This window comes from Adelges cooleyi, unplaced genomic scaffold (assembly GCF_023614345.1).
Source record: "Adelges cooleyi isolate 19-005CV unplaced genomic scaffold, UGA_ACOO_1.1 ACOO_flye_CR_arks_rails_tigmint_CR_PRNA_376, whole genome shotgun sequence".
NCBI classification, from domain to species: Eukaryota; Metazoa; Arthropoda; class Insecta; order Hemiptera; family Adelgidae; genus Adelges; species Adelges cooleyi.
The window spans coordinates 14,594,837-14,611,102 of NW_026096053.1; the positions used below are offsets into that span (position 1 = coordinate 14,594,837).

General features: G+C 32.5%; 1 protein-coding gene across 1 annotated transcript in view; it reads left to right on the top strand.

Moving 5' to 3' along the window:
* The first annotated feature begins 8,431 nt into the window (after positions 1-8,431).
* The window catches only part of LOC126840806 (uncharacterized), a 30,172-nt gene continuing 22,337 nt past the window's right edge, over positions 8,432-16,266 (top strand). The window contains exons 1-3 of the mRNA XM_050576761.1: positions 8,432-8,676; positions 10,245-10,613; positions 12,493-12,667. Coding sequence (XP_050432718.1) covers positions 12,505-12,667 — 163 coding nt within the window. The 5' untranslated portion in view covers positions 8,432-8,676; positions 10,245-10,613; positions 12,493-12,504. The remainder of the gene's footprint in view (positions 8,677-10,244; positions 10,614-12,492; positions 12,668-16,266) is intronic.

Here is a 16,266-nt window from a genome sequence, read left to right on the forward strand (position 1 = left end):
ACATTAAAATCCGACCTTGCTAGATTAATCTCAATAAAGGGTTCAATGCTTTGGTCGGCACGTAGAAAATCTTGATTTTTTTATTCAATTATTTAAAATATATCTTGCCTTTTTAAGCAATTAATTAAAAAAGTATGAACATTTAACACAAAAAATGTATTTTTATGATGTAGGTACTAAAGCTCTGTTTTAGTGAATGAACTATACAACAGTTAAGTTCTGAAACAGTTCACTGCACTTGTACATGTCAAGATGATTTTAATAAGAACCTAAATAACGAAATCCGTTCATCGGTTTCAGACATCTGACTAAAGAAAAATTTAGCTAAAACTGGTAATTTTTTCAACTGTAATAAACTCAAAAAGTTTTTTCCAAATTTGTTAAATTCATATTTTCCATCTTATTGTCGACTTCTCTCTAAAGAACTTATCTAATCAATTTCCATCTTTGACAGATCCCAAATCAGAACATGGTAATACCATTACAATAGTACCTGTGGTAGCTATGTTGTGCAAAAATAATGCAACCAATCACTTGTAATTGTATACTTTTGGTTTTATTAATTGTTACTTTTGAACTTATTTCACTAAATAAATAAATCATTATTGCTGTAATTTTTACGGTGGCTCCTCGCCAAAACAGTATAGTAGCATTGTGTATAACGTAGACTGTACTCGAATGTGCAAGTACAATAATTCAACATTCTTGGAAATGAAAACGAATGAGCTTTGAGAAATAACCAAGTTGTCCAAACCCGAAATTAACTGTCCACTCATATTAACTGCTTCTGCATCGGCTACCAACCACAGTCCTCCACACTGCATATTGTATGGAACGATACAATATAAATGTCAGACCCGTGAAGCAATTGCACAATGCGTTAAACTTTTATCGCATTTGTTTGTTTGGCGGTCAAAATATGTGCCCAAGTTTTGTACACAGTTATATATTGGCGTTTTGGCTTGGATATCTCATGTGTGATTATTACCGTTGTTATCATAATTTACCGTGTTTCTGCCACCAATTTTATTTCATACTGGAACACATTATACAGCAGCAACAGACGACAGTGTACTGGAATTCGTACGGTCCTGGCTTTAGCCGCAGTCGAACAGCAGCAGTATAATATAACATTAATAATTGCAGCGGTATTGCAAAGGCTTCGTGTGTTAATTGGTGTCAACGTTGTGTGTGTGTGTGTGTGTGTGTATAACCGAATATTTTACTAACAAAGAAACAAAAAAAAAAATTATAATAATAATAAAAAACTAATTTATTCCATCGGTTTTCAGCTGTACAACAACACTCGGCATTTGTCCGGTTTCTTAAGGTTGTTGTATAACCGTGAATAGCTCACAGAACCACTACTGTGGTGTAAGTCTTCATCAGAGTCGTGCGATACCTTATGAGATGCTGTAACGTTCCTTTTACACACACACACACACCACTTTGCAATCGAATTTCAGAAATTCACCAGCAAACCCATCTCGACACAAATAATAACCAATAATAATAATAATACATTATGTTATATTGTACCGCTACTGTGTAACTGACAAGTAACAAAGTCCATACAAGTACCGGGTTGAAGCCCCTCCATCGTGTACTTAATTTGTATCCATTAAAAGTGTACGGTTTTATTGTAATATATCAGAATATCAGAATATCATAGAATTCGTTTACTGCGTAAACTGTGACTCTATTGCCAACATAAATTATGTATTTAAAGTGAATTTTTTTTTGTCTAGCCCTTCCTTTTTACCGATTTGTTGTGCCCTCGTTAAAGTGTTTTACCCCAAAAAAAAAAAAAAGTAATAATTTCACTTTGACACTTATTGCAATGACTGTCGCGAAATAATGTCTGTTGACATTTTATCAAATACAAAAAGCATATGGTATTTTCTCTCTTAAAAAAAAAAATACAAAATAAACTCCTGGATTTCCCTCCGTGGACTTGGGTGATCTTGGTGAAAATTATGTTGAATCTGCACAAGTGTTTTTCATCGGTGCAGCAACGCCACTTGCACGCACAGCCGTCAAAATAAAGTATTTAAGTCCTTTTCTCGGTCGGATCAACCAGTAATAATTACAAGACGACCAGCAAGATTAAAATTCATCGCTCTTTCATACCGAAAAGGTTAATACAATTTTCAGACGGCCGTCTGTGTTTGAAATTTGCTAAAGTTTTTAATTGAGCTGTCGCCCGTAGACTTCATTTAAGAGTATACAGAGCATATAGTTAACCGCCACGGCTGTGGTAACCGCAATATCATAATAATATTTTACACAGCATCCGACTTAAACCGCTCTTGCTTAAATACTTGAATATATTTTGTGATACTTAGACTTGCCACAGCCAATGATGTTTTCGACATGGTAATATCGACCCGAAGGATTGACACGGTCGGTTTGGTCTTGTCAGATTTAATTTATATAAAGAGGTGTAGCCGACAAGCATAACATAGGAATGTACCTACGGACCGCCTTTGTAAAACAATAATGACTAGTTATTTAAAATGTCCAATGAAACTGTTAAGCCATTTGAAAAATCTAGTATATTTTGAAAATACACAAAGCAGCACAAGAAAAAAAAAATATTTGGGTGTAATAATATGTTGTTTACGCAGTGTATAATGCTTCTAAAATAGCAGTTCTCATCGCATTACTTACCGTTAAATAATAATAATATTAACTTAATGTACGCAGGTAATAATGATAATTAAAAACATTAAAAAAAAAAACTAACTGGATTTTCATTCCACAGTCGCTCTTCGTACAAGGAATAATGGAATTCCTACAATTTCTTCAGCTAATTAACCTGCTACAGTTAAGACGAATAATTATTAAGTAATTTACTATTATAGGTTGATAGGAAAAAAGCATAATAAATCCTGTTTTCTTCCATACATAAACGGATTGGAGTTTAGCAATTAATAGAGATGCAGATTACCTATATACATTTTTTCCCCCTCAAATTTTCATTACTAATAATTTTTATGTTATCAAAAAATATTACAAATACTTACTTTGTACTAAGTCTTATACCAAGTCTTAAAAGAGTAATACTGATACCTTGCGGATGTTATTTTATACATAAATTCTGATTTTGTATTAATGTCAATTAATTTGAAGAAATATTAAAATATATACAACAGTAATGTATACATTGTTGATAAATTGCATTGTTCAAGTTTTCAATTTAGAAGCTTTAAAATTGACAAATAAACGTTAAAAAAAAACTGAAGAAATCGATAAAATATATCAAATAAATTTACATTAAAACCTTCTTAAAGTAATGGGAATTTACTGTGGAAAACAAAAAGATATTACAGCGGTCAGGTTAGGGTATTCTTTATTTTTTTATACGACGAGTATCTTCTTTACACTAAGAGGATATTTATGAGAAAAAAATGAGATAGGTATAGAAAACCAAAGAAAAGTATACTTACCTGTAAAAAAAAAACTTTTAATAACGCATTAAATTAAATTAATATAAATTTGTGTTTTTTTTAAAGAATTAATGTGAGGTACTGTAGCCACTTAAGTTGTACTTTCTATACTTATTTTTATATCTTTCAATATGGGTATATATGTATTTTTTTTTTTACTATAAATACAATTATAAAATGTTACATTAAGTAAAAAAGGGGGAAAATATTTGAGTTAACTAATAAATATTATTACACACTGTAAATAAGTAACGCCTGGCTTAAGCGAGAATGTTTAGGTATTAACTGTAAAAATAACGTTCCTTGATAACCATATAAGAATGAAATAGCCAAGAAAATACTAATAACGAAAAGAAGTAGGCCAAAGAAGTTTCGGATGGACAAAAAAGAATGGAATCAGGACTGATGTGTTATACCTAACTTATACCCATTTTGTATGTGAACTATATGTAAATTAATAGTAGTAATAATTAATATAAGAAATAAATTGCTATAAACCGAATAAACGGTATATAGGTACTATTATTAATACAAAACCGTAAATTGTGCAATATTACAGGTTTACCTAATTAATAAGTGAATGATGAGTAATATTAAATTATTTCAATGTTAAACTGTGATGTTCAACTAATGAGTAGTTCAATAATTAGGACTCTTTTTTTTGGTAGTCAATTTATTTTTCAGACAGCACCCTTGACAGCGATTTAAAAAAGAAATGTTTGCATCTTCACGCAAAACACAAAAAGGTGCCCTTAAAAGTGATTTTAGAGATAGAGAAAACGCTTATAATAAAAAAGATTTATAGTAATATAAAGAGGACAAAATTTCCCAAGGGAAGTGTATGTGCGTTTTGCATAATCTGCAATGGATAGGCCAATACGATTAATGTAGAAATACATTTTTTAAATATCAGTAACTTTGTATCGATCTTGTCCTGTATTTTTTTCCAAACATCTTTATACCATTGAAAATCTTCGATCCAAGACATATATTCTGATTTCAATAGGGGAATCGGTCAAACGGAATACAATTACAGGTCTTACTAACTTGTGAGACGGTATAATATTATATTTTACACGGTGTAGTTTGGACGGAGGAGCCGTGTGTGTGTGTGTTTATGTATTATTATTATAATATATATATATATATATATTATATTATGTTCAGACAAAACAAATACAATAATATTATGGGCATAGCACTTTTTTTTTTTGTCGGCTGTTCCGGTTTTTTTTTATAACGTACCGTGTCTGGCCATATCATCATACCGGAAACAATCATAACACCACACACAATGAACGCATAACGATCATGCACCGTGCATTAGCCTACTGACCATACACTCAGGTCTCAGCTGTTGTACCGACCAATTTTTTTTTTTAGTATACCACTTTTTCTATGCTATTTAGTCCGATTTGTGGCAAATTAACGGTGATACAGAACAGATAAAGTAGGTATTCGAATAAACCACTCGGCACGGCATCGTTCCATTATAATAATATATATATATATATATTATAATGGTAAATCGATTTCGGTCCACTTACACGGTTATAATGGTCGTGTACACGCTTTAGGATCCTAAGTCAACAATTTCTCCTTCGGTATACAAACATAGATAATAATTTGTACGGAAAATCCGGTCGCTTTGAATCTCCAAGCGAATTTCCCAAAAAGTAGCGCCCATTTTTTTTTTTTAAGGCTGGAATTATATTATTTTACAACGAGGACAAAACGGCCCGAAAACAGTATGATTTACAAATTAGGATTTAGCTTAATGTAAAAACCCACTACTATAATTTTTGACATTTGGTTGCGAGTCCATGTTAAGAATAATTATTGTTTTAATTGTCACCATAATATAACATATTGTATTTTTATCAAGAGGAAATTAATTGTGTAGCAAAACAAAATGTATTCATTCAGTGTTATCTATTTTTTATTTACTTTTGTAATTATTCGAGTTGCTTCGATATTTCTACAATGAAAGATATGACTGAATGTGACTCCATTAAGCAAAAATATGTACATATTTGGAGTTACACCACTTTTGCAATAAGCGACCCAATTGTGTCGGTGGATGGATTAAGCTAACTTAACCCGGTTTGGTTTTTGTGACTTTTATCAAAATGACCTTGCGATGGTTATATATGATATATCTAATAGTATATATGTATCCGTGTAAGTGTGTTTAACGCTTTTTTGGTCAAAGAATAATATGGTAACAACAATACCGTCCGTCTTGGGCGGATTTTGTATGCTAAACGGTTTAGGCAGTTGTGTATTTTGGTGCAAGTAATTGAGGTTTGGTGGTTTTACAATAGTAATGTACCTTTTCTTTTTGGGTGTCTGTTCGCACGATTTTTTTATTTTTCGTAACAACTAGACCGATTTTTTTTGATCGGCAACACACTGATTGCAGATCAGTAACCACAATAGAAGCTAAACAAAACGAAAAAAAGAAAGTCTTGGAGTACAAAATAAATAGAATTTCTGTAAAAAATAACCCACGCTGACGGTATCTTAAATTTCTAACCTATTTGCACCAATCAAAATAGGATAAATAATCTTACAAAAATTAATTAAAAATAATTACAATACTATTAAAAGAAAAATTGTGCATAAATCGGTAAACAACATTCTTTAAAACATTTTTAATCTGGCTAAAGAAATACAAATTATAATTATTTATTGCCTTAATCGATGCCATTAACCTTCGGCTTATCGGAGAACAATAACTATATATATATGTATATAATTAGTTTATGAAATAAAACCGTTGTAAAAAACTTGAAAACAATTTGGGAAGTATTGGAAATAATAAATATTTAGCTACGCACAATATTTTGTCTTGTGCACGCTTTTAAAAAAAATACTTTTTTAATTTGTATTGTTTAAAAATTTTACTGAAACGCTTTTCTAACATTTATAATTAAATTATATCCTCTAACCTAAGTACAAACATTCGACGACCCTAGTTACTATGGGTATAACTAGATTTCGGTTGTACTATAAAGGTTAAAAAAAATGTACCTATTTACAAAATACACACTCGGTTCGAGCGGTGTGCTTAAGATTAAATTCTAGTTTTATCTTAAACTCAATCCCGTCGCTCCAAGGCTATACCGTGCCCAAAGGACCATAACTAATAGTAGCCTTTGTGTATATTATAATATATTTTATTTTTATTATAGAAGATAATATTCTTGAACGTGTAATTTATTTTTGTTTTCAGAGTGCCAAATGGGCCGGCCCGATTGCTTCACTTGTTTTCAACGTGGACATGTTATTGGACTGAATACAAAAAATGTCATGTGATAAGAGATAAGAGAAGAGTGATAAGAGATCAGTGATAAACACTAGTGTCCATGCCGCCAATAGAGATAATTGAAGTTCCACTTTCCACCATCTGTGTGGGAATTAAAACCTTATCACATGTTTATAACAGCTGTTTTCACTGTTTATAACAATTATTACAAGTTAAATCGATAGCACAGAATCGCAGATATACATACATAAATATTAATTTTATACACACACATAAATCCCACAAAAATGGCCGACGTCGACTTTAATTCTTATCAATAGATAGCAATCTAGTTATTATATATATATATATCTGTGCGTTACACTTTCACGCGATAAGAGATAAGAGAAGAGTGATAAATGTTAAGAGATTAGAGATAACGTTCTTTATTTTTTTTCAATACCAATTTGTAGATTTTTTAAGTGTAGTTTACACTTGAACTGACTCGTTAGGACTGTTATGACGTCTGTAGTTGCATTGCAAACGCCAACATAACGGTAGCCAACCGATTTAATACTAAAATACAATAGTGACCTATGGGACGATATTATTATCATGTAGCACCCGTAGACTAAAGCTGTACAGCTCTGTAGTATAGGTACCGGTAAACGGGGAACCTACGGGTATAATAATATTATATTATTATACAGAGCGATTGACAGACACATGTACACAAGCTATTGTGGCCCGCAGGTGTTACGGATTCGACTATCGTGTGCGTCCGTCACGTCTGTGTGATTTGACTTCCGCCTTTTGTTTTTTTTTTATATTTTTGATCGATTAATGAACCCCGTCCAATAACCTTTTCAACCGACACTGCACCGACATATTAATATGTTTACCGGGGGAAAGGGGGGACACTCCTAGACAACCTTAGCGGTCTGGAAAAGAAATATTAAAAAAAAATACTCCAATAAACAAAATATGGTAAGGCGATTAAAGTCTACTATACGTATAAAATATGACCTCTCTCCCGTGGCGGATAATCAAACGCGTAGGTTGTACTCGAACAGATGATAAACAAATAATAATAATAATTGTAACATGATGTATTATAATGTTCGTATGGATTTTTTTTTCTTTCAGAAATCTCACCGCAAATAACGACAAGTACGCATATTTTCATACTCGTGTCGATAACGACATATTTATTTGGCCCGAAGCCAACAAGAAAATCCTATTATCACCAACCGAGATCTGCGTCTGGCAGCGATCGATGACTCTCTTAACACAACCGATACCGTTTGGGCGACCGATCAATGATAAAGTAATAAATCGTCGAATAAAATACATAACATTTTGTCGAACGTTATCGACGTTGTTCAGTAATAACACTAATAATAATAATTTATCACGAAAAGCGCGATATGATTAAAACACGGTGGTGATATTTGTAAGTGATAGAGTTAACGTTTACACGGTTTAAGTACTTAAGGGATGGGGCTTCAGCCTTCATAGCCTCATCCCCTCATTGGTCCACCCTTGTTTTTTAACGTGTACTGTACAGTGCACTTGGTGGCTACAGAAATTATTGTGAAAACAGAAACGTTCTAGCGCTTAATTTTCGTTAGGAAATTTCCGTTAGAAGAACGAAATAGTTTTATCCAATATAAAAAAAAAAAACATTTTATTACTTTGTGAGCGGTACAAAATACACGGTTCGGCCTTGGCTTCAGGCCGTCGAGGTCGGTGGCGCTGCTGATAATAGGTATGCCGGCGCCTCGAGGTAAGTAAATTTATATCAGAATGGAAGTTGTTGATTAAATCACCGCATTCGCCCTAAGTAGCATAATAGGTATGTATAATTATCGCTATGCCCATAATAGGTTGCACCCGAACCGAATCGGCAGAGAACTCGACAAAGCGACAAAGAAACTCAATGGAGAAAATTTGTGTTTGTAACCGAAAACTTACAAATTAGTAAGTACACCGCCAACATTGTGTGAAATGGTTTAATAAATAAAGTGCACACGGTTAACAAGTGTCAGCAGAGCATACCCAATTTAAATGAATTTCAGATTTGTGTGTCTAACTTGTATGGATTAAAATAGTTCCATGAGTAAAACTATGCGGCGGAGCACAAAAGCACTGTTGTACAAAAAAAAAAAAAAAAAATAGTAATTCACTAACAACACTACCCTAAAGTTTACAAGTTTATTACATATCTATATCTTGAAGTGTTTAAATAAAACCGTATTCGCGAGCACGAATAATACAAGTTGAACAGCATTATTTATAGTTGGACATAAATATTACATTTTTCCTTAAGTTGTATATTCCGTGTTTTAAGTTGTAGATGTGCTTGTAAAGCGTGTAACTGAATCGATTATTTATGAAAGAGGTTTAGTCGAAAAATACAATTTTACTTGAAAAAAATCGCACTGCGCGCAAGTTTAAATTTGTGAATAACAATTTTTCCAATTTATTTTATTTTAACCAATAATAGTAATAGTTTTTGAATTGAACTAATGCACAAACCCTTTTCATAAACAAATGAGTTCTTCAACTCTTTTCATAAATACAATTACTAAACCGTAAACGGGATTGTGTGTGCCATGTAGGCGATGTAAACCACAACTACTTGATCAACATTATGTTTTATTATGACTTTTAATAATAAATGTCTATAAGAATATATTTTGTATGAATCATTATAGTATCAACTTTTTTTCCCGACTTCACAATAGTCATACAATAACATGTACATACTTACAATGAACATACAATTCATCGGTTTTGTTTTCCAAACAAATCTGGCCTCGACACTAGCTATTAATGCACACTTATTATAAGTCACAAAATTAAAATTGTTCAGGAGAGCAAATTAAATTGTTTTAATAATATTGCATTACAAAGTTTTCATTGTAAATCTAAGTATCACAACAAATATAAATTTGAGATTTAAAGAACTTTTATAGTGGAAAAAATAAAGCGCATTCAATAATGCTTTTCTGTTTAGGGTAACGATACCAGTGACTATAATCAAGTCTTCGGCAGTGCAGTGTTTTTTTTTTTCCAATGAATTTTGTATAAAAAATTGTATCTCAACGGTATGAAATATCTTCTATCTGATGTATAAAAAAAACCACTACATAGCCAAAAATTGAGACAATGCCAATCGCTGGCACCACTGTTGGTATGAAAAAATTGTATTTTCGAAAAAAATATGTACTTACAACAACAAGTGTGCACCACCGAGACCCATCGTTATTATTATCACTATTATAGCGCCCAGAGCGTTGGCTCGTCACACGCCAGTACGTTTAAGGTGCTTGGAACATACTTAGCGATTTGTGTAAAATATAAGATTCAATAAGATAATAATACAGTGTTGTTCCTCTACCACTGTCTCGTCTAGTCACCTCCGCCGTCGGTGATCACAGTATAGCTGGGTATTGTATAAATAATTGTATAACCTACTGTAAATAGTGTTATTTTACAAATAGGTACTACTACTACTACTACTACTACTACTATATTATGTACAGGATTGATGGCGGTGGGAAATAGTGTGGGCAGGCCGGAAAAAAAAATCCAACATCGTACAAAATGCAATACAGCCGTCGATCAGTGGATATCGCGTCGCGGAGACCGTAGGTACGCGGCTGCATAAAATTATAAATTATTATATAGCTGTTGTGTGTGTGTGTGTTTTTTTTTCCCATTATATTATCATTATTATTCCATATACCCAACGCGTGTGTGTGTTCCACTCAGACATGTACCATGATTGTGTTGGCAAGTCAACCGGGTGTCGGTCTTAGGTGCTTCTGCTGCTGTTATCTTATGCCACCGCCGCCGCCACCGCCGGACTAACGGGGAGGAGCATTTTTTTTTTTTTTGCCAAAGCCCACCAGGTAAGCCGGCTTTTTTTTTTTGAAAAATCGCAGAAATTCCATTTCCAGCAAATCCTCTACGAAAAAACCGCCCCGGTGTTGTACCTACACCGTGTAAAAACGGTGTCCAATCACTTGATTACCAGTTGTCGTTGTTGTTGTTGTCGTCGTTTCACGAAACACTCGACCCCAAAGTATATTACAACACGCGTGTTCTTAAAAAAACTTATTTCAATCAAATAAAAAATAAAGACGTCGAGTTGGCCAAAAAAAAAAAAAAACCCGGTCGGTCGGCTTACAAGTCGAGTATTTTTTTTTTTTTTTTTAATTACCACCGATTAACGGTTCAATAATAATGATATGATTATGTCAACATCTTAATAGTATAATTAATGTGTGCGCCTCATAAAGTAGAATATATTATTATATAGGGCCGTCGCAACAACGTGCAACTAATTCTATTAGCACACTTAAGCAATGCTGCCACTAACTTTGACTAATGTTGAAACTTTTGCCATGGCCAGGCCCCAAAACGGTTAATTATTCCAATCATTGCGAGAAGACACTTTTTACAAATTATATATATTTTTTTGTATACATACTTTCCATTCAAACGATAATTGGCCATATTTTCTAGTAGATAAACATTTGGCATTTTTTAATGTCTAATGGTTTATCTATGGAGGAGTGTATTGACCTAAACAATTTTTTTTTTGTCGCTCAATCTGAACGATGAAGAAATTATAGCGAATATTATTTCAACGTGAGCCACGTGTAAAATTTCAAATTTTTCAACTAAAATATATGAATTTTATTTATAAAAAAAAAAAATTTCCAAATAATTTGTCAAGTTAATTTATACCAAAATAAAAATAAGTTTGTCCATCAAACCGTATTAAAAAAGAAAGCCAAGTGCACACACACAATTCACCGAAAGAGAACCGACCTGGATTAAATGATTTGGTTTTATATTAACATAATTAATATATATATATATATATATATATATATATATTATATCGTTTGTCTTCAATTCGATGCAATTAAAACGCGACAAAAATAAATGCAAACTTAGTATAGGTAGGTCGAATCTATTTCGTTATATATTCCTATTAAAGTGCATTTAATTAAATGTATACCTATATGTTTGCCTGTCGGTAATTAACCGCAATTGAATAAATTGTACAGCGACAACAACATACAGCGATGATTAACTCGGTAATTAAAATTGCCTTTCTAAGAGTGTATACAAGCGATGTATAAACGGCCAAGAAACGACTAGACTTTAAAAAAAAACCATACTTTTAGTAAGCCGAGATGTCATAGTGAAGTTGTACGTCATATTGTGTGTTGCATAAACCGTGACAAGATTTAAATATTATGTCCGTCACGTTAAGCCGCAAGGTATTATTTTGTGAAATATTAATTTTATTTTTTTTCTCTCCAATAACCCGTTCGCGACGTATTTGACTTATAAGGCGAATATTATACACTCTCTCAAGAGAGCCAGCCGTCCATCGACGATCATATCCGATGGCACAAGGTGAGATTAAATACTCAGATTGTCACTTCTTCGAAATTCAGAGCCGGCTTTAGAATTATTGTCGAGGCAAATGGAAAACTTCGACAGTACCAAAGTGCCGAGCGAGCGACGTCGGTGGTAGATAAATAGTTAATATTGTAATTTTCAACGAAAAACTAGTACATATCCAAAAATACACTGTACACAGGTCGGCCGTAGGTATTGCGTTTAAAATGCAAATTAAAACATTTGTTTGTTCGATAATTGTCCGACGCTAGTTTCGTTTTACAAAGCTCGCATACACTAACTGTCGCCGGTGAAATAATATATATATATATAATATAACGGTTTGTTTTTTTTTTTTCCCCCCCCATTTAGCATTTCCACAACATGGTACTGTTCCGGAGCCGGAACTCGATCCGCAACGAAGACGTCATACCGGATATTTCGGCGCCCAGACTCCTTAGGATGACGGCCATAAGAAATAGCATGCGGGTGGAACAGTTCCGGATAGGAGACAAATACCGTGCCGGCCTGTTCGACGAGCAAAACGGTGAGTGTACCATTACTTGACAAGTAAGTCCGGTTTTTGATAATTAAAGTTGTTCAAGTGCCAAACGTCAGGACGGGACGTGGGGAGCGGCAAGGTAATGCGCGCCATATAAACAAATAAAACTACACTCCAAACTTCCTTCCTTCCTTCCTAAATTATTTTCAACTCTGGTAACTTCTAAAATAATAATAATAATCCAAAACCGGTCATCGACCAGTCGAAACATTATCAGCAAATTATTCTCAAGTCAACAAGTTAATTGTATTACCGTATGTTTAAGTTTCAAAAGTCGATAACAGCTCTGGAAAATACTGAAAAAAAGTTAATACTGAATAATATAACGAAATATAAACACACATATTTATAATTGGATATTTTTACCTATTTCTTAGAAAATTCTTTAGGTAACACAACATTTTAAATGATTGAAAGCGGTCTGCTATTTTGACGTTTAAGACCAATTTAACGCCTGATACAATTTCGACTACTTAGGTCCTCTTTTTCAAATGCAAATCGGTTTCCTACATAGCCCGTAGTAAATGTAATAAACATATTATTTGATCTTTTATAATATTGTCAATTCTCGAATTATCCTATACCACATCCACATCCACTATAAAATAGTACAGATAGAATTGTACAGATTAAGATATAATTATACAATGAGTGTTGGTTGTGGTATAGGATAGTTCAACAGTTAATAATATCATAAAATATCCTCACACGAACTACTCAAATCTTTTTACAAAATGTAAATGTGATCGTTGAATAATAGTGTTGTAGTGCAAAATTGAATACACATGAAACGATAACGAGAAATTGGAATAATTACCGATGGGCTTTTTAATTTAATTAATTAATTCCTCAACGCATGTGTATCATAGTAAAAACTATAGAAACAGTGAAAACTATATTTAGAATATTATATGGAAATACAGCTGATTTTTAAAATTATTTTTGCAATACATAAAATCTATGTATCATACTTATTTACTCTATATAAATTCGCTGTTAATGTTCAATTATATTTTAATAGTTAATTGTACTGCAGCATAATAATATGATGTTACACCGTTTATCTAATTAAATACAACGCCAGTCGTTATTGCACTACTACCGACGGCCTTGTATTGAATTTCTTATTGTTACAATAATTATTAAATACAACAATTCAATTGCTCGGCGTTTAGGCGTAACCTGAATAATTGCTAGTTAAAAAAAAATTAAGTATTTTTTTTTTTTTTTTAAGTAAACAGTCGTTTAAGATAAGTAAACGTCGTACTAAAAAAAAAAAAACAATTCACCGCTAATAATTGTTCTTAATTCGTACAAATTATTATTATTATTTCATTTGTCGGTTGTACAAATAATTTGTTGTTTTATTTTTTTTTTTTTGGCTATATAACAAAATAATAATTTGGACTAAAAAACGGTAAGCACGTATTTTGTCGGCCATTAATTGGGCGAAGGCGGTTGATTTTTTTTTTCTGGCGAGCGCATGAATCAAAGATTCAGTGCCTAAGTGCAACGATCTAACCGCCACGGACAACAATAGTATAAAAAAAATATGAATTTAATAATAATAAAAATGTATATTAAAAAGCTTCCGGAGAAAAGCAATGCGGCGGACACGCGACCTTTTTGTATTTGCTGCGCTGAGTATATAAAAAAAAAAAAAACCATTTAAGGCGCCAATTCTGTTGATGTATCAACATTTTTTTTTTTTTCGTACCTCGCTCGAGGGTAAAAAATTAATATTTCCTCGTTCGTTTTACGGTTTTTTTTTTATTCGTGTCAACGTCAAAAAAAAAAATAAATAATAAAAAAGAGACACACATCACGTTTGGCATAATACAAAATGCACAGCTACACACAGAGGAATGCTCTTCGCTACCCCCACGGATCTACCTCGCCACCTCTCTCCCAGTGTGTTTATAATGTAACACGGTACTGTTCAAATATAATAATAATAATAATAATAATAATAGTAATATTATTACCTAACAGGTTACTCGGGTTCCCGGGAGCTGCTGCTGCTGTTGCACATGTGAGCTTTCAGCCTTTGGAATATTATAAAGAGCCAAGTGCCACGTGCGCCCCACAGGAGCAGCAGTAGTAGGAGGAGACCCTGTGTTTGAATATGAAATTATTATTAGCAGTGTATTATATTATATTGTCCTTTATAACACACACACACACACGCATAAGCTCAGCTATTACATTATTATGTTTGTGTCGGTGTATTTGCCGAGAGAACGCACACAATTTGAACGCTAACTGTTAATATATTTTCTACGTGCACAGAGCAGAGACAGATATTACTGCTTGTACTAATCGCACCGCAGTTGGAAAACTGTCAATATAAAATATAATTTATACACAATAAAAAAAACATTACAACTGTGCGGTGGTACACGATTTGCACGGTATTTTGTATAGTAAATACAATTCGCTTTATACCTACCCGTTTAATTAATATCGTATTCGTCAAACAAGCAAATTAATTGGAAATTATTAATAACTACTTTGAAGTTTTGAACGCGCGGTGGCGCCGGATCGACCTAAATAATCAACCCTCGACTAACCCTACCCCTACACACCCTCCCTTTCGAATGATTTTCTCCAAAAAGTCCTTTTTTCCGTGTAAATAACAATGGAAATATCGTCAAACGTTTTCGTGTAATCAGATTACTTTTTTTTAATTGCGGTTTAATTAGTGCGCAAGTGGTATTTTTATATTTTTTAGTTTCCACCACATTTTTGAATTATTAACGCTGTGATTGTACATAGGTACGTTTTTTTATAGTATCCTATCGACTTTAAGAAAAACAAGAAAATTTACATTTTAAACTAAAACTCGAAAAAAGTAAAGTTCTGTTTGGGAAAAAATCTATTCGTCAGTCAACTTTATTTTGAGATGTGTAAATATGTATATTATATTGACCTATATAATATTTTTGTTTTTTTAGTTTCAGTGTAAAATGTAAATTTTAGTATATGATGAGCGACAAGCACTTTGGTATAGTTTACACGCCCAAACTTAAATATCTAAGATTCTGACACAATTTTACACTTCTTAGAAATAGTGCTGATTATTATATTACAGCTCAGTTATATACTTTGGTTGGACTGAGCCTTGTAAAAAATGATTTTATGAACCCAAGTCCAATTTGAATTTTAATCAAATCACACAACACACAACAATAATAATAATTGTTATCTAGGAATCGCCTAACTCCAAATGTACACAGACAAACCTTATGTTATAATTAAAACAATAATTTTGGTACTAAAGATTGAATAGACGTATTATTCTTTTGATTTTTTAACTTTAAATTACACTGAACTAATTAGTTCCGATAAAATGGTCAATTGAAGCGTTTCGAAATCGCTCAAAAACACTGATGTCCTGAAGACTTTTTTTTATCACATTCTTAAAGTGTTTTTAAATGTATAGCAGGGGCGGGTCTAGGAACGGAAAAAGGGGAAATGGAAAAATAATTCACTTCTAACGCACAATATATAAGCAATAGTCATTGAGTTAGTTTATGCAGTAAAAATAAAATACATAAAAAAACATATTATATTATAAAAAAAAT